Below are 27675 nucleotides of genomic sequence, written 5' to 3'. Positions count from 1 at the left end.
TAGTAGAAGAACAGCACACATTTGAAAAACGTTGCCACTTTTATTTGAAAAGAAGGAAACGTTTACTCTTATTCTGAAAGTGTGCTCTATTTTCTTCCGGGGGACCGTAGCTTAGGGTTCGGATACTTTAGTTTGTGGTTTCTAGTGAAGCGTCATGCGCTAACAGCTTAATCTTTCGTGTTTTGGACGGTAGTTACGAAACAACTCCAGAAATATAGCCGTTGAACGTCAGCTTGGTACAAAAGTTCTATTCTTTATATATTATTAACTACACATGCATTAATGCCATTTGCCATGTTTTGTGCTGTGATAGCCACATTTTCGTTATTAGCTATCGGAGACTGATTTGATAGTACCTTTGCCGCTGGTCCCTTTTTTTGTCTGTGTTAGTAGTATAGCTGTAATGTTAAAGGCTAAAGAGGTTTAACGTGCTGAGATAATGTTAGCTAATGCTAGCTGTAGCTTCATGTTACTATGTTTTTGACAGTGTGCATGCATCCTGTGTAAGCAACTGCCGTAAAGACTGGTCATTTCCACCAGCTATCCAGTTTTTACTCATGACGGACAGAAGCAGCAGCGTGGAGTGGGTTGAGACAACCGAGGAGGTGGTTGTAACTGAGGAGTGCATTCCCATTGAAAACAACCCCCCTGCAGGTACACTATAATGACATTACAAATAACGTTGACATTCAGTGCTGTAATATAGCCTTTAAAATAGTTTCTTTGTTCCTCTTGTGATGCCAGTTTTAGAGCCAGCAGACACGCCAATACAGAAGTTACTGGACGCCGTGGGGCAGGGAGAAAACCCAGATGGTGACGATGGCTTTTGTAAGCAAACCCCATGTTTACTCTTTTGCTATTGCAGTTTAGGTACAACTAATATCCAGCCAGAAATATGCAACAAGCCTGTTCATTGCTACCAAAAGAGACTGGCCGAGCATGCTACAGGGCATTTAACCAAATAGGGGGGTTAGGGATTTATTTGAACCTGTATGTATACTTTTAACCCTTTGTGGATTAGAGAAAATCCAAAATAAACTTGTGCGCCCAATTTTTGTTTTTTAACGATGTATGTTGTACAATCATTTCACCCAGGAAATCGAATAATTCAAAGCAATGTTAAAAGTTAAAAATTAACTTGACATTCAGGCCTGTAATAAGTGTGTCAAAACTTCTGACCACAACTCCAGGACCATTGCTAAGTAAATATAATACGCTTAAATGAAAGTCAAAGTGTTTTGCTATGGTCTTATTCAGTAGTCTTTAAACTTACACATTTCAGTTTTCTATCCCATTAACCTTACCTCTCTGTCTGGTTATATCTTCTTTAGATTTTAATAGGGACACACCTGTAGATCAGTACATGTCTTTCTGAGCCACACGTTTTTGTCATTTGTAAACTAGAGCTGAACTGTAGAATGTGTTAGATGGATGACTTAGCAGTGGTCCTCCCCATGAGGACCTAACCTACACAAATATTTGCAGTGTTTACACATTCATTCAAGGATTTATTAATATTTAATAATAATAATGACAATATTTGACTGATAATTTGTCACTGTGGTATGTCCAGTAAAAATTACCCCAGATAAGCTTTTTTCCGTTTTTTTTTCCTTGTTTTTACATTTTTATAGATTGCGAGGAGTGCCTGACTCTCTTCCAGGACCAGAGTGATCCTGACAACATTAATGGCCCATCTTTTATTCTCGATTTTCCAACAAACATGGGCATCATGCAGAGGGCCCTCCTGACTCTGCCTTTTGGCCTGATGATAGGCAGATCTAGTATTCCCAGTGCTGGGATTGGGGTCCTAAATTATGGGCCTGCAGTGTCTCCTGGAATGCATTTTGGACCATTTGAGGGGGAAGTGACAACAAGGGAGATTGCCATGGCAAGTGACTTCTCATGGGAGGTGAGCTGGGATGTATTAAACCCAAACAATAAAAAAAAGTTTAAACCTCTTGATGCATATTTTGTTCTTCGTGTGTATTTTGTGACAATATTCCAATTTACTGCAGATTTACAAAGATAAGGATGACTATGACTACATTGATGCTGCCAAAGAATCATACTCAAACTGGATGAGGTATTGAATTCTTTTCTGTTGTTTCCTGTTGAATTACAAAATTAATCTTTAATTATATTCTATAAAATAAATCACAGTTTGTACAGCTTGTACATTATTAGAAAATGCTTTTTTTTTTCCTCCCTCCTGACACAGGTATGTCAACCATGCCCGTCATAGAGATGAGGCAAATCTGTTGGCAGTCCAGTACAAAGGTAGCATCCTCTTTCACTGCTGTCGCACCATAAATACTGGAGATGAGCTCTTGGTGTGGCCCAGCAGCAAACTTCATGCCCACTTTAGTGATCCTTGGGCCCAGATGTGGTATTTGAAGTTGAATGCAACAGGTACCCTTACTTTGCTAGTCTCAATAGTCCATAAAAGTGATCGTTGTAAGAGCGAAAGTCATGTAAAATTTTCCTGACTGTGTTATTTAAAAATTTGATTCATAGTTTGTTTGTTGATGTTTTCGCCTTTTTCTCCTAAAATGCAGAGAGTACTGTATCCGGTACAACTCAGATCTTCCTGTGCGCCCACTGTCAGTTGTCTTTCACCACCAAAGCCTTCCTCCAGCGACACACAGAATACTTTCACACGCAGCCTGAAAGTGCTGAAGTAGCTGATGAAGAAAATAATGCCTCCAGTGCTGCAGGATCACTGGTGGTACTGTCTGTTGATCCTCTTGAATCTAAAACATGTGACGATTGCGGCAAGACATTCAAGCAAATACCTCATCTTAGGAGGCACAAGCTTTGTGTTCACTCCAACAAACGCCCCTATTGCTGCCCATATTGCAGGCGAAGCTTTAGCCAGGCATCTGGCTTAATCAGACATCAGTTAGTTCATAGGAAGCAGGCTGTAGGAAAAGCTTCCAATCAGAAGCAAGTCCTCAGCAACAAAGAGAGTGTAACGCCAGAGTCAGAACTGTTAAAGGCAGGAGATTCAGTTGTATCTGAAGAAATTAATGAAAATGAGAACCAACAAGAAGCTATGGATACAACTGAGGCTCCTGAGTCTTGTGCAGGTGAGTCAGAAACACTCCAGTCAAACTGTTTAGATTGTGGTAAGAGTTTCACAAAGGAATCATCCCTCAAAAAGCACAAGGTGACTGTCCATGAGAGGATACGTCCGTACGTGTGCGCTGTTTGTCAGAAATGCTTCGGTCAGTACAATGACCTCACCAGACACCTGCAACGTCACCAGAAACAGAGTAAAACAAAAACAAACGAGGATCCAGAGGACTCCGACATATTGCCCTTCAGCTGTGGCGAATGTTCACTGGCGTTTTCCTCAGTGGACCACCTTCAGCAGCACATAAATGAACATCACTCTGAGGAGAGCACAGCTGAAAATAACGAAGACGATGTAATGCCTGACGGTGAAAGCGTTGAATCGGCCCAGAATCCTCCCTCTCAGAGGCCTCAGAGATTTGGAGCTAGATTCAGAGTTTCTGCCATAACTAAGCTCATTGCGCCTAAACGAAGAGCTACCAGTCCTGCTCAGCCTGCGAGGAGCTCCGCTGAACCAGAGGCGGCTTCTGTCCGAAATGGGAAGTTAAAAAAATACAAATGGTTCAGCTGCAATCGCTGTAAACAAACATATGGAAACCCAGATGACCTCAAAGCACATAAATGCACTTTGAGGCAGCACAGATGTGGCCAGTGTGGAGCAACCTTTAATAAGTCTGGTTTCCTGAAAAGGCACGAGCAGATGGTACATGTAGAGGCCAAATCTTACAGCTGCGATCGCTGCGGTAAGGTCTTCACTACACCTAGTAACCTTAAACAGCATCAGAAGAGTAACGCTTGTATGAAGTATCACTGCACGTCTGAGCTCTTCCCGTGCTCCTTCTGTCAGTTCTCTTTCACCATGAAGAGCTATCTTATTAAACACATTAAAAGGCACCATCCCGTCGAGTATCTTTCACACTGCGAGTCGGACAGCCTAACGGATCAGCTGGAGGAACAGGAGGGGGAAAAAGAATATACGTGTCCTCACTGTGGCAAGAACTGTATGACTGCCAAAGCTTTCAAATCTCACACATGCTTCAGGCAAGTGAAGGTTTTGTACTTGTGTAACGACTGCGGAAAGGGCTTCACAAACCACTACGGTCTGAAACAGCACCAGCGCATCCACACGGGCGAGAAGCCGTACAGCTGCCCTCACTGCAGCAAAAGCTTCTCGTATGTCGGTCAGCTCAACGTACATCTCAGGACTCACACTGGGGAGAAGCCCTACCTGTGCACCCACTGCGGGGAGAGCTTTCGGCAGTCGGGAGATCTAAAGAGACACGAGAGAAAGCACACGGGGGTGAGACCGTACAGCTGCCCCGAATGCAGCAAAAGCTTCAGCCGACCGCAGAGTCTCAAAGCTCACCAGATGCTTCACTTGGGACAGAGAATGTTCAAATGCACTCAGTGCGGGAAGAGCTTTTCCCGAAACTATCATCTCAGGAGGCACCATCAGAAGATGCACATTTAGTCTAATCGCATTTTTTTTTGAAGACTTTAAATTAAAAAGAAATACAGGAGCTTAAATGTAAACTAAATTGCACTTTCCCGCTTGCGTACTTGATGACTTATTGAATGTCCTGTACATAACATTATTTTATTTTTCTTGTAAAGCATTTAGTTAATTTTTTTTCCAGTTAAAAAAGGAAAAACACTAACAAATACTTGTCTTTGAGTGTCAAACTGCACTAAAAAATAAACAACAACCAACGTAACCATCACTGTTGACCATTTATTCCACAAAACATACAATGCAAAGCATGTGCACTGTACAAGCCTTAATATTATGAAAATACTCATAACCATGCCTGTTTTTTTTTTTTCTTCAATTAAGTAGTCTTAAATTTGTTTTTGTAGTCAGATCTACTTTTTTTTTCTTTTCTTGTTTTTTTACATGACACAGTATAACTTTGTTTATTGGACATTAATTTTTGCATTGCTTTTGTCACTATTTGTCCTTTGTTAGCTCATATTTCCAACTTGACTATATTATAAATATTAAGTAAAATTAAAATATTTCAGTCTGACCTGAACTATACAAACATACTGGTATGACAGTTGACACAAGTAAAACTCAGTTTCATTTAAACTGTGCGTAAACTGAAACAGGTAGAAACCTGGCAGTGTTTTCCATGTGCTACACACAGCGGTGTCAAGTGCAGCTGCTGGTTAGAGAGGAGCTCCTTAAATCTAAAACTTTGCTGCTGGTAACGGCTTCTTTAACTTCCCAGTCCAGTAATGTTTCTTACATCAGTAGTCCTAACTAATTCCAGTTCTACAAGTCCATGACAACATCCATTTGAAGGGGAGGGAAGAGATATCCATTGTTTGTGGCACAGCAGTTGTGGAGGCTTGTTTCCGTGGTCCATTTTTTCCTTTTTTCTATTTTTTTTTTCTTTTTGATAGAAGTGAGGGGTTGAAACCAGAGGATTAGTCGCTTGTTCGCGAGTCCTAATGTGTAAAAAATACACAAACACGTCTGAAAGGTAGGCAGCAGTTGGTTCTAAAGGTTATGTGACGAGACCCCTACGAAGGTTGGGATACTGTACAGTTTCAAAGACACGTCAGACTTGTTCCCGTTTATTACTCCAATCCAGTGAAGCACCATGTGTTGTCGTCTTCAGTGCGGTCTCCATCCAATTTACACATCTTTGCCACGCAAAATATACGACCCTCGACTCTCATTAGTTTATATTATGTTAAATGTTATGCACATTAAAATTTTTTACAAACCAAACTGATTGTTAAACCACACAGTATCACATCTGTACAAACTCAGAAAAAAATGTCACAAAACTAAGCGAAAGAAAGAAAGGATTTTTGTTTTGTTTTGGCAATTGAAAAGCAACAGCCTGGGCTTTCACAAGAATCACAAATTAAGGGAGAAAATACTGAAGTCTGAAAATGAAAAAGGAACAGTACATCAACGGAGTCCGTTTGTGATGATAAAACTGCTCTTCTTCCCATAAATGCCAACAGAAAAACATGGTTAAAAGGGTTAAGTGGGTGAAATACAAAGCCTGAGGGCACATACAGTATGCGACCACAAATTAAGCTCAAGTTGGACACACGAGATACCCTGCAGTTCGTTGCAAGTACTTAAAACACTCCTTTGTCGGGTGAAGTTCTATATTTATTAGAAAAGGCTTTTATAATGGTTCAGATTTCAGCTCCTCCACTCGGCACTCCAGATCAGCCACCTAAAAGAGAAGAGAGGAAAATGCACTTAAAACAATGAAGCGCTGCTGGAATGTGACTCGTACTGTTTTTGTGTTTTTTGGAGATGATGTGTTCTGCTGTGCATTTCTGCTTTCAGTTGGTCCATTGGTCTCCACAGCAGATCATCTTCTTCCATAGCATCCTATCCTTAGCTTCCTGCTTTGTCACACCAACCCTCTGAATGTCCTTCTTCACTACATCCATGAACCTCCTCTATGGTCTTCTTTTTATCCTCCTGCTTGGCAGCTCCATGTTCAGCATGCTTTGTCAAGAGGCACACAGGAACAATATCTCTATGGCTTGCTGCCATACAGCCATACACTCATGTATTCTGTTTTCTACTAACAAGCAGGGAGAAAATAGGAACTACAGATAAACTTTAGCAAAAGCTTCTTTCCATCAACGGTTTTAATCCTAAGCAAAATAACGACAGCATTAAAAGCTAAATGACAGCACTATAAAAGGTACAAAGACTCCTTCCTTAATAGTAGAAAACAGTTTTTTTTACAGCCATTTTTACAAGAAAATATCAACATTTCAATATTGGAAAATCAGGAGGTCTTGCTTATGAATGAATCTAGTGCAAGTTTTAAATTGCTGGAGGGAGGCAGGAGGATAAACTAGACCAAAGAGAAGCTCTGTATGGGATGTTGGGTCTTTTAATGCAATAAAATCAACCTTAACCTCTAAATCAGCAACAAGGTTTTCCGTTGCATTATACTTCTGCTTCAAACCTTTTTGAAATCCTACACCGTAACCTGACATGCACTTTCCTAGTAATGCAACCACACAGCAGCTCAATGATAACATACATAAACTCTTTCAACTTCATCACACTTTCTCCAAGATCCCCAAGACATTTTAAGATTTTCTTGAAACCACAAGCAATTCTGATTAATAGCAGTTTCAAGATCAGATTTGGTCTGGATCAAGCAAAGTGGTGTTTACTCTTGAACGCTTTACAAAATGCTCTGCAAACCTAACAGCACACAGTTGTTGTGTGAATATTATATTAATTGCTAGATGTAAAGATTAAATGTGCACACACTGCCTTGAGGCACCTCGTATACCTGTTCTTGGAGTTGCCCTGACTCCTCTTTCAGAAGGTTGGCCTCAGCCCCAACTTGTGCACAGCGCTGGGTCTCCTTCTTCAGGTACTCAATCTCCCTGTTAAAGGAAGAGGATAACAGCATTGGCACTCTGATCTCACAACTCTTTCGGGCTTTTGTACATGCAGTTAAACGGTCTTACTTTTGTTGATACTCCTTGATCAGACGTTTGGCTTTGCTGTATTTGCGCTCCAGGGCCTGATACTGGGCCTGCGTCTCCTTCAGGTGCTCATCCACTGCCTGGCACAGGCTCTGAGCCTCCATCCAATAGCCCTCCAGCTTCTCCATTCGCTCCTTGTTCTCCTGCAGGGTTTGCTCCAGCTGGGCCTTGTCCATACGCCAGCGCTGCTTCTCCTGCTCTGCGTGGTGCAGCTGGAAGAAAGCGTGATTCATTCATTTCAATCACATGATGATGTAAACGGACACAATCTTCTTACTCTAAAGATAAGAAATGCTCTTTTGCTTATTCTTAATAGAACCATTATATAAAATATCATGATAATATTCACTTTAAATTACCTTTCTTTTCAGTTGCTGGATCTCGGCCTGGGTGACAGCGTGTTTTATTTGGAGCTATAAAAAAAACCCCAGTGTTACTATTCTAAACACATCTCTAAATATAAGGTGCATTAGTGAAAAAAGTTTTGATTAAAGAAGAAATGTTGTAATTACGGCATTCATGGCTCACCTCTTTGTATTTATGGGCCAGCTTCTCAGGGTCTGTCTCCAGAGGCGACATGTCCTCGTTCTCCGCCAAGTCAAACACCTCGATCGCAGTGGGATACGGTGGACTAGCTTCCTCATCATCATCCTCTTCCTCATCTGTGCCGTATTCCCCACCCTGCAGGGATATGGTCAAGGTTAGGACCCCGTTCATAGGCAAAAATCAAGAAAAGAAAAAAAAAGGAGAGCTTATTAGCATATAAAGATGAAAGTGCATGTATAGCTAGAGAGCTAGAGAGTGAGTGAGATTAAAGTTTGTTGTCCTTCTCCTTTGCAGGTAAACAAACTCTTTCAAGTGATACCATTTACACAGAGAAAGCTAAATTTGAATCTGTCAATGTTTCCAGTGCGAAAATATAGTTTTTGCACATATTGGTTTCCAGGAGGGTTTTCAATTTATGCAATTCCTGGAGAAAACCAAATATATTTCTTTAAATTTGTTTAATTAATTTTTGGACATAATGCTAAAGGAAACAAGAAGGTAGAGTGTAATAGTCTTGATGGTGTCGTCCTCTTGTGCTGTGATGCCAAATACACACTAGATGGTGCACAACTCAAGCAGGCGCCTGTACTTTTCATTACGCAACTGCACACCCTATCTTCTTACTGTCCATGAATGGAGGAACTTCCTCTCTGTTATTCTAATGAAACCATAGACAGTTCCTGAGCCTGTTCTGTGTATGTGAATGAAAAGCGAAACAATCTGAGGCATCATTGACAAACTAAAGGGCACAAAAAAGTCACTCTGCTTAGTCACAACCCTGAGCTGAGCATATATTCTGATCATGTTGATAATACACTGGATATCACAGTGTGGATTTTTCTTTTTCACAGTTCATAAAAATAATCACATATTTTTTAATCCTACAGGGAAACCAATATCCTAGAGGGCTAAGTGAGGATTTTAAGGTAGCACTTTGTGCTTAACTGTGAGGCTGTTCACTGATGACTTTGCTCTGTTAGCTCAGCTTGTGTGGGACTGTGCGTCATCTGCAGTGGTTAAATAATATCTTATGTCCCATTTTTTTTTTGTATTTGTGCAGAGGGGAGGGGTGAAGCTGGATTAGTAAGCACTTCACCCTCACTTCTCTACTGTGCATGTGCAGATGTTGCTCCATCACCAGTTAAAGAATGATAAACCAGGCGCAGGCAAAGTTTTTATGCTTTGATCCCTACAGTGATGGGATGTGGTAGCTTTGTTACGCTGTGGGGGGGAGACAGTTTCCTGGCATGGTTTTGGTTCACTTGGCCACTTAAGAGGAAGGAATCCCTACAAATCAATTCAAAGTTGTTCTGAGTGATCGCCTTTATCCGGTGATATAACACTCCTACCCTGATGGGCGTGCTCGCTTACAAAGTCCACCACCTAGAGCGCAGGAAGGATCACTGAATGGACTGATGAGTATAAAAAGGATGTGAATCATATGCTTTCACCTGATTTTAACTAACAGGGGATTGGGGAATCATGTGTTAGATAACGGTCTTCACCACCATCATGAAAACATCAACTGAGGGATTATCTGTGGGAAAAAATGTGCCCCTTTCCTCACAGACTTACAGAGATGATAATCAACGTGTTTTGTCTTTAGACCCTTCATTAGTAACCTCAGTAATCTTATTGCCCTCTAACCTCTTGTTCATCCATGTACTGGTTGTAGCGCTGCTCCATCATTTCCCTCTGCCAGCGCTCTTGCTCCAAGGTCTGCTGGATGAGCTGGGCCACTTCGCTCTGTTCACCCGGCTTCTCTCGTCCAATCACAAACCTGCATTTAGGCATATATTATTCCACCTCAGCTAGGAACAGAAAACTATGACAAAACCATATATATATGCTGTGATGCTGTATGTATATGCTAAATAATACATGTTGGCCTCTTCTTTGTTCTGAACACTGAGGAGCACAAACACCGGCTCTTTAGGCAGTGAGTGTTTTCATTCTTCAGTTAGTATAGCATAATGTATTAATGTAGCTGGAATGCGCTGGCTCTCTGATAACAGAAAATGGCTTCCTGTTTACACTCTAACAAAGATCTTCTCTACATAGTTACCCTCTTGGGTGCACGAATCAAACCCTAAATTCGTCCTCTCTTTTAGCACATTGTACAGATCATTACAGACACTATATTTTCTCTTGATTGACGCTCACAAATGGTAAACTGGGTAAAGGACAGCGAATCACGACAAAGCCACAGATGGTTGTTAAGCCAGCCACTGTAGCCTTTCAATTTCTGCAGCACTGAGAGGTAATTAAATGCTCATAAACACACTTCCTGTCCCAATCTATTTGTCTGCGTGACGTTTGTTTTATGAATAGGTCGGAGATCTATTGCCCTTCGCCATCACTGCAGCAGATCCATAATGTATGAGCTATCTATGGAGGTCTCTGATCTTCACAAGTCACACAACACTAGCAATTATCCCAACAGCGCAGACCACTAAACCCTGAATTATGAATGAGCATGGATGACAAAGGAAGCACACGGGAACAGTGAGCCATACCAAAAATCCAAAGCGCAAAGGCTACAAATAGACCCTTGGCATTTTGAAATTATACTTTTGATACAAACTGTTTTGGTTCCTGATAACTGTTTTCAGTGGCTCTGATGTGGAACTTTTGGACTTTATACTGAATGTCTCTAAAAGGAGCTTTTCAATACTAAAGGGTATAATCACGACCCTGGGAGACTGGCGATATAAATCTAAAGTCTGGTGAAGTGAATGGGCAGGATGTGGTAGAAGTAAGCTTTGTGTGAAAAATGTGCTGTGGGTAAATATCAAAAGGAAATCATCTCCTTCAGGAAGAATGCTTAATGTCAGGGCAACTAGCAATGAAAACACATATCCTGGTCACTGCTAAGGCATTTAGAAAACCACAAAATAGTAGCTACAAAAATACAAGACCATTTAACAAAGACCACAAATTAAAGTAGTTTAATGTACTTTAAATCTATATTACTTTAAAAGTATGGAAGTACTTTAAATACTAACATTAGCAAGTCAATTTACTGACAACAGTCTGATGTTTAGGAGCTTTCAGTGCGTTACATTTGCAGTTGGAATATCTGAGTTCCTAGTCAGAATTTTCACACTTCCAACTTGGAAATTCAAGAACGCCGACCTAATGATTCAAGGTGGTGGTAATGCACGTAAACCGCAGTAAAACTGTACTACTGCTGATATGTATTTGTGACTCATTAAATAACCCAGTACTCTGTGAATATTCCTCATCTGTGGTTTTAAGGGGCAAAAAAAACATGCAATGCACTGTTTTGATAGTGATGCATAAATGGATCTATCTTGCTAGGGAGCAACTTTATTACCAGAATGCATTCAACTCAGTACCAAGTATGTGTCTCCAACTTCCAGGTCAAGTACATTGCAAATGAGTCAAAAAAGCGAAGCCAATAAGGAAATACCCTGCCCCTGCTTTCTTTATAAACCAGAGTAGGCTGATTGAAAAAGTTGTGCATCATAGTTTGACTGCACCAATTTTTTTTTAACTTAAAATGGTGCTGAAAGGGAAGATTCAGGGGACACCCGAAGACACTACGATGGTTCCTTTTGTGAAAGTCTTAACAAAATCCATAAAATTGTCGAGATATATCAGTAAAACTGAAATTGATAGCAAACTAGCATTTCTATTTCCACTTCTACTTGGCTACAAAAAAGAAAAAAGGTTTGTTTTATGATGTAAAAGTGATTCAAAGCAAATTGGTTAGTCAGAGAGACTTACTTAACGGTTCCTGAGGTGTTCCTGAGTACAGAGGCGGCAAAGCTTTGGGTGACTCCCACCAAACTGGTCCCATCCACCTCCACAATCAGATCGTTCACCTGGATCCTGAAGCAGACAGTTTAAAGGCTTAGAATTTAGAGGAACAATAAGGCATCCACTCCTGGAACTAACACTACAACTACTAAGGTAACCTCAAGGTGACATTTGATTTACAAAACAAAGGCCTGTTCAACTTCCCTTAATTTCTGACCTGCGATGTTTCAGTTCTGCAGTACATTTTTTTAATCATATCAGGAATATTTAAAGTACGAAGAAACATACCTGCCATCCCTGTGTGCTGCTCCTCCTTCTGTGACAGTCTTCACAAAGATGCCCAGTTTCTCCAGGCCCATGTCAGCCCCTGCACCCATCCCAATAATACTGATGCCCAGGCCGTCACCGTCTGAAAGAAATCAGGCTTGCTGTTACCAAACTGGTATTGTAATCTGTCTGTAACAGACTTGCTGTTGAAGAGGCAACCTTTGGGACTGAAAATGCAGCCAACACAAAAGTGACAGAACCTGCAGTTGTCTGAATGGCCACAAGATAGCTAACATTAGCTAACAACATAACATTCCACCTCTCTTCACTTCTGACTTCAGAACGACGGGATAGCAACAGTCACAATGCTCAAATCGATCTTTTAAAACAGGAATTCATGACCCAGCGCTTGAAGTCAGTGTGGCTATGTCCATGTTTTAATGTACAGTCTATGAATGTGTTATTATGGCATAGCAAAAAGAAATATAGCTGCTTTCAGTGGTTGTAGAAGAGGCTAAATTTTAATAATTCTTCAGCTGTGCGCTAATAAATTACTTAGTGAACCTTTGTTTGCTATCCTCTATAATTGAAACCCACTCAAAGGTGCACTGTAGTTTTTTCTTGTATATTAATTATATTCGCTTAATTTTAAGTAAAGTTTAAATAAAGTTTAACACAACTCGTGTCCTCAAGGCTATACATTTGCTTCCCCCAACATTTGCTCCAGCTTTAATCATATAGAAACCATGTATGGTTACCAGCAAAGTTTACCAGCACGCTCCACAGGGTACCTTAAAATGACTTGCTTACCATAATATATAATAAACCAATATTGTAAAAAATAAATATCAGCTTAAAGTGTTGGATTATTAGTCAGAAAAAAGCAAACACATATTACAGGTGCCTTCTGTTCAAACCTTCTGTTTGTGCAAAGTGAGGGGATAGGAAACCAGAATGGCTCGTTTGAGACTGAGGATTGACTGAGGGGATGCACCAAGGGCTAATATGAGATAGATAATGGTAACGATGAGTCATGCAAATGCACTCTAATAGAGTTCAAGAGTAGAAATATGGAACTGAAAGTCAGAATGAATGCAGGAACAACAAGGAAGGTACACTAAAAACTGTAACTGAACAGAAGTGTCCAAATAGATTATTAACTGTAGTTTCTTGATATGTGAGAGGTTAAAAAGATTAGTTGTTGTTTGTTTGTTTGTGTTACCACATAGTTGGGATTTAAGATTTCTAAAGAAAGCCCAATCTATGTCACGATGATGCATCATAAGCTTTTTCGTCTGTTGAATTTGGGGATTTTCAACCTGACATCAGCATTCTGTGCAAACTACAACTGAGTTTTAGTTGTGACAGAAAGCATGCATAAGTTTCTTTGTACCTTGAGGACAAAAAAAAAGCTCTGACCTTCACGTGATCTTGAAAAAATAAAACATTAGTTTTGTTGACGTCTGTGACGTCAAAGTTAGATGATAATCAATATAACACCTAGATTCCTCCCTGAGGCGTCATGTGCTGATTTAGCGTATTCTTTTTTTCAAGCACTGTTTCTTTTTTATTTCAGCTTCTATTTTATCATGATCTAATTAATGTAGAGCGTGCACACAGCAACACCTATAAAGAACACTGCTACATATGGTAACCCACGTAATCTGGCCTATACACAAGTCTTCTACACACATAGAAATGCACTATGATGTTACATGGATGCTGCAAATCTGTAAGTCATTGGGGAGAGCAGAAGGCAGCTGGTGAACCCTGCAGGTCTTTTAAAGTAGGACTTTTTTTAATTGCTTTGGAGATGGGAGCCAAATGGGAGCTTGATCATTCAAATACAGAACCTTACATTTGTGGGTTTTTTGTATTCTCTTTCTTAGCAAGGTGCAAAGAAGCCTCAGGCAAGTCAAAGTACAGTAAATGCTTAGAATTATTTATATGCCCGAAGTAAAGTGCAGATTTTACAGAAAGAATTTGTATAAATACTCGACTTGTTAGAAAAAACAGGGTTTAGTTCTGATACCTTTCTCCAGCTCCACGGGGAATAGGTCCAGCCTCTCCACTCTTTTCTCCAGCTCATACTCAGCAGACGCTGCCATTGGATCCACATCTTCATTGCGTCTGTCATAGTCCTCGTTGGAATAGGTGGCAAACACCTGTAGGATGAGACAGGGACAAGATCAGACTGAGAATCACACTTACATCAAGTCTCTGCAAGGTGGAGCAGATTTTTGCTAGCATCTATTCCTGTTCAGAATTTGTTTGTTGTTGAAACGGGACATTTGTGAGTCACAGTTGTTTTGGGATTTTTTGTTTTGAAAAGAAAATGTTCAAAATTATGGCAAATTATTTGTTTTCTTGGCAAAAATTAGATCCACGCTTAGGCCTGTTCGATATAACGATATATATCGGATGACGATATAAAAACGTCTATCTTTCCTATTATGCTATGGTTTGTTTACAGCAATATTTTTTCATCGTTTTGATGGTCATGGTAGTAGCTATATAAATTTCTTAAAGTTCTATCTTTCTCTTATATTTAAAATAACCACACTATGGATGGACAAGTGCCAGTTTTTACGTGTTGTCGTTAGCAACAATGACGGTAAAACTGCAGTCCGCTTGTTTGTGTTCCACGTAAGCCTTTCACAATAAAGCTCAAGATCCTGTTGAGACTTTTCAAAATAAACTGAATCACGGGAAAGAGTATGCAGAGAGTTTACGGATGAGAAGCAAAAAAGAGCCCTCAGGTGCTAAAAATAAACATTAGGCTCAAACTTTGAAAGAACTTATGTCTAAAAATGTATAGTTTCATGCATGGTTAAAACACAGGTAAAGGACGCCCAGCTGGAAAAACTTCACGCAAGTCGAGATGCCCGAGATTCACAGAATTTACAGAAAATATTACATTTTTGTGATTTATATCGTTGTCAGGACGATAAATGTCTTATATCGGAATATGAGATTTTGGTCATATCGCACAGCCATATCCACGCTTCACGCCACTGTCATTGTTGCCTAATAAACCTCCTTATAACTGGCCTCTGTGATATAGAGAGATAGATATATACCCTTTCTTTCTATACAAGTCTTTCTTTTCCTTGGAGCCATGGTGTCTTATCACTCTTCCTGCACATACTCCAAATATAGTAACTGCTTCTGTCACCAGAATCACTTCCTGTGTACCCTGAGGAGCAGTGATTCATTTTGTTTTTTTGACTTTTCATTGCATTTGTGTATTAACAGGTAAAATAGTGGGCAGATTGCAGAATGACGTGACTACAGATACTTAAATTCAAACTACTGAACGGTTCAGTTAATATCAGTTACACGTGCTTTGTGGAAGATGACTTACAGAGTCACAGAAAGGCAAGAGAGGAAGTACTGGAGGTAACAGGACCATTACTCACAGGAAACTGACTCTAATCTGAGTTTTTTTTTCTCCCCCACATTTCTTGCACCGGTGCTCAAATTCCTTTCTAACAGCTTTATGTTCCACCACCACCAGCTGACTACTATGCCACGTTCATAGCCACTTAAATCACCTTTCTTTCTCACTCTGATACTTATTTGGAGCTCTAAACCATGTTCACATGGCACTGAGCTAAAGTTAAAAGACATACACACAGTGGTCAGTAAGCTTATATATATAATATTTCTGTTTGATTTCTTTAGAAAATCCAGCTTAAGCTAACACAAGGTAAAATTAATATGATCTATTCAGAGAAATGACTCTTTCTAAATCACCTTCACTGATTTCCATCATTCCATTGAGGACAGCAATTTAATGGATTGAAAAAAGCTTAAGATCACTACTTATAGGTTTTGGATGCGTAAGTAGCTGAGACAGACAAGATGGCTTCATGGTTCGATAATAACTGACCAACACTGATAATGCGGACATAAAGCAATTCAAATGTATTGACATTTTCAACTGAGACAGCCACAGCATTTCCTCCGAGCTGTATTGTTTCACAGCAGTCATCTGTATCAAACAGACTGGTGAGAAAAAAAAAAAAAAAAAATCAGTCACAACCACTGAAGTTGCTCTTATGAAGACAGGGGCCTCTGTTTTCAGGGCTCAACTTCCCACATTCACTCTGGTCTAACAGCATGACAGTTTACATAACCACCCCCAGCATGCTAATGGAGGCCTTCTGCAGCTGCTGCTCACAGGCCTCACATAGACACAAACACACACACACACAGGGAGAAAGAGAGAGCCCAATCTTTAAAAGCCTCACTTTCAGTCTTCCAGGGTGATTATGTATGCACCACCTTGCATGCTCCGCTGGCTACACTAATTCAGTGCTGGACCTTCTCCTTTTACACATTCTTTGATTTATTTTATCAACTTTTCTCTCCACAATCTTTGTTCCCTCTTCTGTAACACTTTCACACTGTTTCCTCAAGCCTTGGTTTGCTTTATTCAATGCATCTCTTGCATGTCGCCGGCCTGTTTAGCTTGTCCATCTGTGTTACAGAAGTAGCATCTCGTAGCTTCCGTGCTGCTCTTCAGTCCTACAGTATGGGGCCCCGTCTCCGTGGCAACCCCACAGTAAAGAGCCTGTCAGTTTTCTGACAGCTCCTTTGAAATGTAACCAGCCCCTCCTCTCTTAAATTTATTCAGTATCATTGTATTCTCTTGCATCATTGAGCACTGTACAAGCTTCTGCTCCTACTTTTGGGCTGTCCTTACCCATAACAATAGAGTTTAAAATGTAATCGCCTTGACTTAAATCTCTCCCCATCACTGTCAGATCACGCAAGCAATGACATGGATGATTTTTTCTTTTGATTTTTTTTTTTTTTTTTGGGGGGGGGGTGTCAAATTATGGCATAAAAATTACAATTTGCTTTAGAGTTCAGTTAGTGTCAATTATTCTATTAGTTTCTCAGGGAAGAATTAGTTCAGTACAAATACTGTATATAAAAGATGGATGCCGTAATTGTGATTTTGGTTTTGTTTTGTTTTTTAAGGTAGAAGTGACAATATTTGTTGTGAGGGACTTGTTTTGGTACCAGGCTGTAAAGATGTTACTTTTATAGCTGAAACTAGCCATTTTAACATTGCACTTTATTGGGATTGACTCAGTTTTACAGTGAGCCTCAACCGGCCATCTTATGATTACTGAGTTCCACACTAGTTGCATTTTTCATGGAGGTTGCCACTTGTTTTAGTATTTTTGGAAAAACATTGTGACATCTGGGTACTGAATATAAAGTTATGACCAGCAGCAGGTTTGCTTACTTGAACACAAAAACTAGAAACCACTATTATGGCCCCATAATAAAGTAGTAACACATGAATATTTTTTTAAAAACTTGAGCAGTTGTAGACGGTACCCCAGATAGTTTTTTCTTTCTCTTTTCTACCGTTTACATTTATGCTAAGCTAACCAACTCTTGGCTGTGGCTTCATACTGACCCTGCAGGCATGAACGGTATCAATCTACCAATCTTCTCATGTAATACTTAAAAAAAAAAAAAGCAAATAAGCAAAGTTCCCATTGTCCAGGGCTTTTCATTTAACTGACCACAAAACCTATAAATATCCATAAATGCTCATTATTTAGTGGGTCCAACTTCCAAAGTAGACAAATTGCTGTATTTTACACTATTTTCTAAATAAAATACCCAATCAAAAAAGGAATGGAGTAAAGACTAATTAGGTTCAGCAGTTCTAAAACCATTAGATACACTGCTGTTACACTTTACTCTGCGAATCCCATCAGATTTAAACTCACAATAGTTAGCATGGGAGAAGAACTTAAGTCAGATGACTTCTGATTTAGGTTACCTTTGTATTTAGACGGCTTAACAGAATGTGGATTAAGCGGCCAAAAAAATACACTGTTTGCAAGTAACAGAGTGTAAAACAACAACAGAGACCTCTGAGCAGCCAATGTGACACTTTCACGTGGCACTGCATCACCCCTTGAGTTTAAAGATCAATAGGTCACAGCTGATGGTCTGTGAAGCCCTCAATTTACACCCATGATACTGCAAAACATCAAAGACAGAAGACTGAGCGACTCTATTTTACTGCAATGGTAATAAATGGTCACCACTGTAGTTGTGCTGTGCCTTGCAGCTATTGGAGAAACTGGCCATGGTATAAGTCAAGCTACAGTATCATCCTTGACTGACAAAATTACCTCTCGCTTCCAGCAGGAAGTCTATCTCCCTCCTTACAGACAGACTAATTGGGATTCTCCACGATACAACCTCTGACCTCGCTTTACCTAAGCACGCAGAGTTGTAGATGAACTCTACGAACAGTGAGGTGGCTATCTTGGGAAGACAAACATTGGGATTAAAGGCAGTGTGGTGGGAGGGGGGGTGTGGTAGAGAAGGACGCTGTTCCAGTTGTGGCAGATAGTAGGTCAGAGGAGCTAACAGATGGCCAGGAAACTCCCTTCCTCCCTCCCTCTGCTACCAGCCGCCTCGGATGTCCTACAAAAGCTCCATGGGCAGAAAACTACAGCCACTCACCAGCTTAGAGATTGTGTTTGTGTCTATACAGAGCACCTATTTGGGATTGTAAAGGGTATTAAAAAGCAGCCAGTAAGTGACGACATCCATTTTACAATGCTGTTGTCGTGACACCGAAATGGCAAAATGATACATCTGCCACGCCATGCCTCTGCTCTGCTCCAGTGTGGTTGCATCTTGATGCCCCTCTGGCTACAGTGTGATTGGATAACGCTGTGGTGTTAACTAGCAAGCCCGTAACCCACACCCCACCACCCCCACTGCCCACAGCAGCACGTCAACTGCTGTTTCTTTCCCTCTTGACTCCAAAAACTGTTCTAATTTTGGATGGAGCGAATAGGATGTGTGTAGGTGGTGCCACTGGTTTTTCCTAAAAGAAAGAGTGTTTCCACTCTCGTTGCATTCAGCAAAAAAAAAAAGAAAAAAAGGGCTTTCCAGCATTTTTTTTGCTCATACTAGGCTTTGCATGTGCGGCATACAGTTTTCTCAATTTCTAGCTAAATGCAAAAGTTCATTACCATGCACTGATATATGAATGCCTCAATTTTCCCTGCATACGAATATGTGTGCAGTAATTAATCCATGCTTAATAAAGCTGTCAAAATTAAGCGTATGTTACACTTTTCCTCCTAAAGATTAATGACGCCACTATCTAAACTAACATAGGTTAAACAAGTGGCAGGTAATTGCTTCTAAATCCTACTAAAATTGGGGGTTAATCCACATGCCAGATGTGCACCATGCAGACAGAAAATAAGGATGTGGCTCTGGCAGTGATCACGTTTGACCAGTCTTCTCTTGCCAATAAAATGGATATGGTCAGCTCGTCATAGTAATGTTTGCATGGCACCAAAGCCCATCTATTTTGGCAGAACAATTTTTGGTCAGCAGTCATGTTTAGGCTTAGCGCTAACGCTGGAGAGAGGCACAGCAATATGAAAATAAGGTCAGCACAGAGGGCTGAATGGCATTACACTATACAGAAGGATACAACAACTAAACTCTGTAACTATATATATTTTATTATGTTGTGTATATGTTTTATTATGTTACCATATCATACTGATTACATTTGTTATGACATTTTCTTTTGTATCCCTATGGCTCTTTTTTACATACAAACTTAGTTTTTTTCCTTTTTGCTAAAGCATATAGTTTAGCCAGATCAGGTGACACTGAATCCTCCCTTAGTTATGCTGCGATAGGTGTAGGCTGCTGGGGGATTCCCATGATGCATTGAGTATTTCTTCTTCAGTCACCTTTTTCACTCACTGTGCATTAATAGATCTCTCTGCATTTAATTATTACTTGTTATTAATCTCTGGTTCTCTTCCACAGCATGTCTTTTTCCAGCCTTCCTTTTCTCACCAGTCAAGGAATTGTGAAAAAAAAACTCTTTTAAAAGCATATTAACTAGCAGCACCATTACTCAAGGAGGAAAACCGTTTCCATTCTTCCATTCTATATTTTCTGGTATTAATAAAAACATAAAATAACAATCATCCTAACTACAGGACCAATAAAGCCTGAGAAAGACAAATATAAATGTTCAGCCATCCATACAGCACGGTTGGCCCCTCACATGTCAATGTAACCAACGCCTGTCATTTTTTTGACAAGATGATGGCAGGCGGGACAAGACAAAACAGTTTCAGACATCATGAGCGAGACGTTGCGTAATGTGGCTTGTCGCAGTAACCTGAACGAGTGGGCACATCACATAAATGCTTGCAGCCCACCACCAACCAGTGCAGGGCCGAGAAGTGGGGCAGTCTGACCTTGCTGATAATCTGTCTGGTCTTCCACTCCTCCTGGCTGTGAGTAATGCACTGTATGAAATACTGCAGGCCTGCTGAGTCAAAGTGATAGACAGTTTGAGGATACCTTAACATATGGTTACCTCTCCATGGGCAGTTCCCTTATTGGATGATCTCTGTGGTGCATTTAGGGTAGTCTGTATTTTGTGTTTTGTGGCAGAGACTTTAAAGCAGCAACACCTCCTTCTATGTTTGTCAAAATTCAACACCCTCTGTTTATTACCTTATAAGTACAGTCATCGTTTGTGTTAATAACACAGTGTGAAAGAAAATCATAGGTGTTCTCTGAGCAGGCTGGTGAGACTGAGTAGCGTAGGCAGAGACCTAGAAGAAAGAGTCCAGGTTGGTGGTGCAGAAGGACAAAATGTTTAGGAGTAGGTGAGGTGAGGGGTAAGCAAGGTGGCAAATAAATCTGCTTATTCCTGGATTGGAGGAGACACAGCCCAAATCTAGTGGAGATTATCTCTCTCTTTTTTGAGGGGCAAAAAGCTCCCCCTGCACAGTGGGATAAATAATTAAAAATCACAACAAGCTAGGGGGCTAAGCGGTCAGGCTAAATACACCGAGTAATATAGAATTGAGTCAAAACAAACAAGCTAAAGAAATAAATAAGACATGAGAAGCAGCTTCCTGTGTTCGACAAAAGAGGCGGCCCTGAAAAGCGAGGCAGGTCTGTGATGATAACAATGCTGCTATTTTTACTAGCAGCAGCAGACTGGTGACAAAGAGCGAAAGGGAGAAAAGAAGGAGCAGGAGAAAGAGTGTGAGGAGGAGCAAACAAAGAATGCAGTGTGAACTCTACCCGAAGCAGATCTGCTATTTTTGCCACTTTGAGAAGACACAGACAGAAAGACAGACAGATGGAGGGGAACAATCAGTATGAATCGGAGACAGAGAAAGGCATGCATGCAGACGTCCAACCGCTGTCACCACAACAAGACTTAATTGTGACCAAAAGCTGCACTGTTGCTCAGACGAGAAATATGCGCTAAAAATGGGCACTTCCTGTTTGGCAGTCAAACTAAGTGACAGTGTGACTTAAGAGCTGGCTGTTATGCACTCGCATGACATTTGAGCTGCATAATAACGCCCCTCCCATTTGACCTCGCATCCCCCTTACTCTCATCCACCCCTGCATCAATCTCCATAACAAAGGCCACACTGATACAGTGTGAAAGGACTCAGTAGGAGTTTTTTTTTCTCCACTGACCGCTGCAGGGTCGCAACGAAATTCTCCTCTTTATCAAAGTCGTGACTTACGGCTTTTATCACACCGTAGATAATGCCTCCTCCTGGTAACCACGTTTGATATCATGAGGATAAAATAATGTTGAAAGTGTGTTTTCTGCTCTATTGCACTTGCATGACAGGCACAGCAAGCCCACAAATGACTTGTATGTGATTTATGGGACTAAGCTGATTTCTAGGCATTTGCTCAATATATTAGAGCTTAATAGTGACACATAATCACACATCACTATTGGTATAATTGCTGTTCGGGAGTAACTATGTAATTTAATGTCTCAATTAATGTTACTGTGATTGGTTACAATATGTAATGAAATTACAGTTACCAATCAAACTGTCCATTATTACTAAGGGTTATATTCTTTACACAAGAAGGCTTACTCCACATGTAGAATATATCATTATTCTTTATTGCTTTGCACTTTATTCTCAGTGCATTAATTCCTTCTTTTGACATATTTCCAGAAAATGCCAGTCAGCAAATCCAGTGCAATGCCATCTAGGATAACATAGCTAATAAAGCGCTGTCTCTCCAGACAGGCTCCATTCCTCTCAAAAGTTTGAGCATTGTTTTTGATTGGTTCTTCTTTTTGAATGTACACTGTTTCAAATCAGCCAGTCTAATCAGTGTGTCTGACTCTGACCATTCCAAGGTGGGTGGATATGTCCTTGGAAAAGAATCTTCAGTGCTGGAAGATTAACAAACCAGATCAGGGCTCTAACATTATAAACGAAAGCTTTTTTTCTACCATTAAAATGTTAGGCCTAATTTCACCTTTAACAGAATAACTAGTAATCTGTAGACAATCAGATTTCACACTTGTGTCAGTTACCATACATGAAAAGACGTTCTCCAAATTTTTGGAATGTGCATAAAACACTGCATTACACACAGAATTATGCTTCACTGAGTCTTTCTCACTGGATCACAGTGCATTGTGTGCATCCTTTGAGGCCTGACAAAAATCTGCAGAGCTGATTTTTTTTTTCAAGTATATTCCATAACTTGTGTTGTTTATATTCTTCAGTAATCTTCTCTTCCGTTGTCTGACAGATTGCTACAATTTTGGGTTCATTACCACAAACAACTGTTTCTCAATGAAATGGTTTGAAACCACTGGATATATTTAATAATGTCACTCGTATGAGCTTGTGAAGGTAGAAAGCAGGTGCAAAAACAAAGCTTCCAGAGCACCATTGGTGGCCTTTAATTGTACAGTTTTTAATTTTATATTGTCAATATTTGTCATTAATAATCCCAAAAGCTTATTTTCTCAGTTTGTGTTCTTTAGCTTATTTAGCTTAGAAATATCTGCATTGCTCCAACACATATATGTGCAGTCCTTAGCAGCCTTTCATTGATTTATATATTTGATGTATATGTTGTTAGTATCTATGTCAGGTTGGTTTTTAAACTATAATATTCAAATGTCAGGGTGCAGAAACTGGGTGGTTCTGGACAATGTGCAGCGATAAGAGAAAATTTGGACTTGACAAGCCATGAAATGGTACAGGAGAGCCTTTCTGTGAGAAGTAATGTGTGTGACACAAAGTGTCAGGGCCCACTTTAGCTTGCAGAGTTGCTGTATGCCTTGAACCTCAAGGCAGAGCAAAGCAGCAACACTGAACTGGAGAGAGTCTGATGCTCCTCTCCGGATCATTACACCGCCCCCAGACAACGAGAGACACTTCAAATCAACTCGTCCTCCTCCTCCTTCTCGTCTGTCCTATTCTCTCATTGCACCGGTCCAAGAAGAGATTACAGTGCTCTTTTTTTTCTCACTTCCTCTGTCTTTATCTCACACACAATCACAAATACAGCATCCGATGACCTTTCATTTTCCACAGTACAATATCCACTTCTCTAAAAATGGGGATAATTATCCAGGCCTGCCAGGTCTGTTTTACCCCCCCCCCCCACTCAAAAGGCAATTATTTACAAAAGCAGCTCCTGCTGCATTTCAGTATCTACGCTGAGGCACTTTTGGGGCCCGTGTCAGCTGCACAGTAGGAATGCAGGCCCATCCATTAGCAACTGGCTGCTGGGGAGGAGGGTGTTAGTAGTGTGCAAAGCCCTGTGTTGAAACAGGCTAAAATCAAAATGTCAGCACTGGTGTGACACTGGCAGAGGCTGAGCGAGTTCATTAAAAAAGCTGACAGTGGCACTGGCTATGACTGTAACACAGCAGATAAGCTTTAAGGTCAAGTTCAACAAGCCTCTAAAGACACAGGATGAAAAGAAAATCCCACACCACAACACAATTACAATTCAGAAATCAGCACACAAGCCTGATTAATAAACAAGGTTCTGGGGGTACAATGTGACAGCAAACACCTCCATGTTCTAGCTACAGTTCTTTCTGTTCAGGGTGTTTTTACACTTCACATTTCCTCACCTGGATGGGCTCTGTGCTGAAGCGAATCTTTCTTGAAGGGGGTGGATCCTCTTCCACAGGCAGCCCTGAAATCTCCACACAGCTGGACTCTGGCTCATAGCGGTCATCGCCCTCGTCTTCCTCCTCATCCTTCTGGCTTCCCTCAAAGTCCTCCCCCACCGCACTGTAGGTACTGATATCCACAGAGTCCCGGCCCGACTGTTCTTCTCTGAGAGTCCTGTCTTCCTCCTCCTCTGTATTTTTGTCCCCATCCTGCCTGACCATGTTGGCACTTTTTGGAGAGCTTCGCTTCTCTGAGGCAGTTTCTCCATTCTGCACCGACATGTGGATGTCACCTTGCAGTATTGTGCTGCTGGGCTCGCTGGTCCCAGAGTGTTCCTCAGGTTTAACATCAACTTTGGCCTCGACACCTGCATCTGAAACGGTCTTTTCTCTCTGTTCATTCGGCTCTCCTACATTACTGTAAAGTTCAGTAGTTGGGGCACACTGGCCACCATTAACGTTTTCAGATGGAGGAGTCACCCTTCCTCTGGAGCCTCTTGGAGGTGTCTCCTGTCCTTTCTGAATGCTTATCTCATCCCCTTGGTTGCCTGATGCAAAGGCACTGACCCTCTTTGTGATTATCTTGGAATTCAACACGCCTACCTTGGTGCTGACCCCTCTGGAAGGGAGTGGTGGTGTAGAGGAGAGACGGTGGAGGTTGTTCCGGAGCTCGGCTGCCCGTTCAAACACAGCACTGAGCTGGCTGACTGTAGGGGACACTGCTTCACTAGTGTCCAGGCTGTCCAGAGACTCTGTGCTGCCATTAAAACGGGCCACCATATCCAACCTGCCATCCTGAAAGCTCGAGGCCTTATCTGCCTTCAGTAACACCCTGGTTGTAGCCAGCTTCTCCTGCTGCAGTTTTTCCTGCTGCAGCTTCTCTTGCTGCAGTTTCTCCTGCTGCAGCTTCTCCTGCTGCAGTTTCTCCTGCTGCTGCTTCTCCTCAAAGATGCGGCGGGTCTCCTGTAGCTTAGAGTAGCTGGGCGAGGAGGCCCGCTGGTGCCCATTCTCCGGTTTTGTGTCGAACTTGCTGACGCGCTCGGACACGGTGGATCCGAGCTTCAGCAGCGCGCTGTGATCCACGTTCTCGTTCAGGCTACCGGCTCTGGGCAGGGAAAGGCGCACCGATTTGTCGGCGATCCTGGCGTTGTCCTCACCCTCTGCCTCGGCCGGGGATGTGGTCTGCATCTGCTGGAACATGTTCTTGATACGGTGCACATTAGAGCCGTACCTGCGCCCTCGGGGGCCCTCCTGCATGTCCCCATTTGCAGCATTGTCTTTAACGGGCTTCAGGGCCTGCATCCCCGCCTCGTACGCGTTCCTGTGCGGGGATGGGCTCCTGAGCGTGGAGCCAGAGCCGGTGCTCTTGGATGTGGATTCGGTCTTCATCATGGTCAGTCAAGCGTCGCAACTGATGCTCAACGACGGCATGTCTCCTTTCTCAACTCCCGGTGGCAAATCTGTATTATCCACCAGCAGCCGATCCCAGCGAGGTGGCGCCCAGACTAGACCGGCAGATGGAGAGAAACAAAAACAACAGATCGCATTAAAGGCCTGCCTGCATCCGCTGCAATTCTCGTCTAGTGCAGCGGAGAAAGTGAGCGCGATGCATCTGTCAATAGCTCGTTTGCAGTTACAACAATGCGAGCCTGACCTTCTCAGATAATTGCATTAGTTACTGAAAATGTTTGCACAGAAAAACAGAAGAGTAATGAGCCGCGGATTTACCGCAGCTGACGACAGATTGCTTACGTTTAATCCCTTTTTAGAGGCAGCATCATTTTGATCTCTTCATTCTGTGAGCTGCAGATTTCTGGTCCTCTCGTAGCGGCAGACTGCTGCTGCTGCATGGAGGGGGGAATGCATGGGTCATAGTGCCCGTCTGCTCCTAATTCTTTGACCATTAAACGAATACGATCTTCATTTACTATATTTGGCGGAGGTGCATTAATTATAGCAACTATGTTACAGTGAGTGATGTGGTTTTCATTCCCGCTACAAAAAAGCAGTCATTCGAAGGAAGAAGCGATACGCAATGCTACTCTAAGGAAAAGGAAGAAAAAAAACCCATAACATATAATTACAAAATATATAAAATAAAAAATATATTTAAAAAAATTATGATTTCTTTTTAACCTAATGAGGCTGTGGTGGCACACTATACAAAAAAGACGGGAAGCCCTGAATGGGGTTTTTTTTTCGTGTTTTTTAAACCCCTCCCCCTCCACTAAAAGGAAATCCCTAATAAAGCAGTCCAGAGGCAGCTTTTTACACTAAATAAATGTATCTGTAAAGTATAAAATATGGATACTTACTTACCGTTTCGTTACGAAAAATAATAAAACTGAAGTCGCGGTCTTTTTCGTTCAACCAGCGATAGGACCCAGTGACACCTCACTCACGTCAAATCTCCTTGGCCAATAACACATCCGTTATTTGCAGGACACATTGCTGTTTCCTGCATTCTACATCTGCGCCGATAGATATTTTAAACGTTATTACCGAGCGTAGACAAAGCATTTCCTTTTTCTTTTTTTCTTTTTTTTTTTTTTTGAAGGCTTTGAACTTGCCCACGTAGTCTCGGTTTCAAAAGTCGTTTGGGGTTTGTTTTGTTTTATCTGCAAGGCCGACCCATTCATGCAGCTGCCTCAATACATAGACAAGAAGAGTGTAATGTACTTGTTTACATGGGTTAACTGTCATGGTGAATATTAGTCACTGAAAAAAGGCTGAGGCGATGTTAAACAAGGCGGCAGTGCCACCTAGCCAGTGTTCTCATCTGACTGTGTTACTGGTGGGTTTTGCAAAGTAATGACCAGCTGAAGAAACATTGACACAAATAAACTCAGCACATAAAATTAAAATATATTTAAAATATATTTAATTCTGTCCAGTGTGTTAAAAAGCCTTTAGTTGTGTACTTTTGTACTTTTAACTTTTGATTCATTTTTAACCCAACCCCTATTTCCCATGAGAGACTTTGCCTTTTACCACCCTACAAATACAACGTGTTCTTAATGACTCATGTCTTTTTCGTACTTTTGCATTAGTGTCACATTATGACTGTAGAACAGTCACTGGTGTCACACAGACCGTTCGTTTGCAGACCGTCGTCTGCATGTTGTAGCTGTTTACTGTCACCAGGGGGCAGTGTCACAAACAACAGATCTGTGAAATCACAGGATACCTGGCAACGCAACCTATGCACAGCCCCATCCGTGATCCATGATGAGCTGGGTGCTCTTTTGTTGTTGTTGTTTTGTTCGTTTGTTTTTATTGCATACTCTCCCACGTAGGGTCTGTGTAGGCAAATGCCTATGCAAAAGAATGCTAAAACATGGGCTTTACCTGGTTAAGTAAGGCATATACTGACCAACTTTTGGTTTAAAAAATAGTATTTTACACAAAAGTACAGCCTTGTTCAGCTTCAGTTGGAATCTCTTCAAGACATTATGTAAACCTTTTAAGCATAAAATCCTTCCTTTACGTTCTTCTAACATTTTTAAATA

General features: G+C 41.2%; 2 protein-coding genes across 4 annotated transcripts; one reads left to right on the top strand and one right to left on the bottom strand.

Annotated features, from left to right (window-relative positions):
• Positions 1-63: 63 nt before the first annotated feature.
• On the top strand, positions 64-4790 carry LOC146381309 (histone-lysine N-methyltransferase PRDM9-like). 2 transcript variants are annotated; one of them, XM_084937281.1, is made up of 7 exons: positions 64-236; positions 541-654; positions 745-828; positions 1635-1912; positions 2019-2086; positions 2222-2412; positions 2559-4790. In XM_084937281.1, exons 2-7 carry the CDS (start codon positions 558-560, stop codon positions 4544-4546), a joined length of 2706 nt encoding a protein of 901 aa, XP_084793407.1. In that variant the 5' UTR covers positions 64-236; positions 541-557; the 3' UTR covers positions 4547-4790. The 2 variants fall into 2 exon arrangements, with proteins under 2 accessions (XP_084793407.1, XP_084793408.1); XM_084937282.1 differs by having other exon boundaries at positions 488-654.
• A 3-nt stretch (positions 4791-4793) lies between these two features.
• On the bottom strand, positions 4794-26557 carry LOC146381308 (neurabin-2-like). 2 transcript variants are annotated; one of them, XM_084937284.1, is made up of 11 exons: positions 26486-26557; positions 24125-25671; positions 14192-14324; positions 12181-12301; positions 11860-11964; positions 9757-9889; positions 8092-8244; positions 7923-7976; positions 7546-7775; positions 7365-7461; positions 4794-6275 (listed from the first exon to the last, which is right to left on the bottom strand). In XM_084937284.1, exons 2-11 carry the CDS (start codon positions 25556-25558, stop codon positions 6225-6227), a joined length of 2511 nt encoding a protein of 836 aa, XP_084793410.1. In that variant the 5' UTR covers positions 25559-25671; positions 26486-26557; the 3' UTR covers positions 4794-6224. The 2 variants fall into 2 exon arrangements, with proteins under 2 accessions (XP_084793410.1, XP_084793409.1); XM_084937283.1 differs by lacking the exon at positions 26486-26557 and adding an exon at positions 25919-26045.
• Between the last annotated feature and the right edge of the window lie 1118 nt (positions 26558-27675).

Source organism: Perissodus microlepis, chromosome 8, assembly GCF_051167445.1.
Source record: "Perissodus microlepis isolate ML-2025 ecotype Zambia chromosome 8, ASM5116744v1, whole genome shotgun sequence".
Taxonomy (NCBI): Eukaryota; Metazoa; Chordata; class Actinopteri; order Cichliformes; family Cichlidae; genus Perissodus; species Perissodus microlepis.
This window is presented reverse-complemented; position numbering and strand designations above follow the sequence as displayed.

What these genes read in the sequence shown, in the direction of transcription:
- LOC146381309 (XM_084937281.1), top strand. Translation starts at nt 558, where the DNA reads ATGACGGACAGAAGCAGCAGCGTGGAGTGGGTTGAGACAACCGAGGAG. An exon ending in TCATACTCAAACTGGATGAG is followed by an intron (nt 2,087 to 2,221) that starts GTATTGAATTCT and finishes CTCCTGACACAG; the next exon opens with GTATGTCAACCATGCCCGTC. An exon ending in TTTGAAGTTGAATGCAACAG is followed by an intron (nt 2,413 to 2,558) that starts GTACCCTTACTT and finishes CCTAAAATGCAG; the next exon opens with AGAGTACTGTATCCGGTACA.
- LOC146381308 (XM_084937284.1), bottom strand. Translation starts at nt 25,558, where the DNA reads ATGATGAAGACCGAATCCACATCCAAGAGCACCGGCTCTGGCTCCACG. An exon ending in AACACCTCAGGAACCGTTAA is followed by an intron (nt 9,890 to 11,859) that starts GTAAGTCTCTCT and finishes GCCTAAATGCAG; the next exon opens with GTTTGTGATTGGACGAGAGA. An exon ending in CAGGGCAACTCCAAGAACAG is followed by an intron (nt 6,276 to 7,364) that starts GTATACGAGGTG and finishes CTTCTCTTTTAG; the next exon opens with GTGGCTGATCTGGAGTGCCG.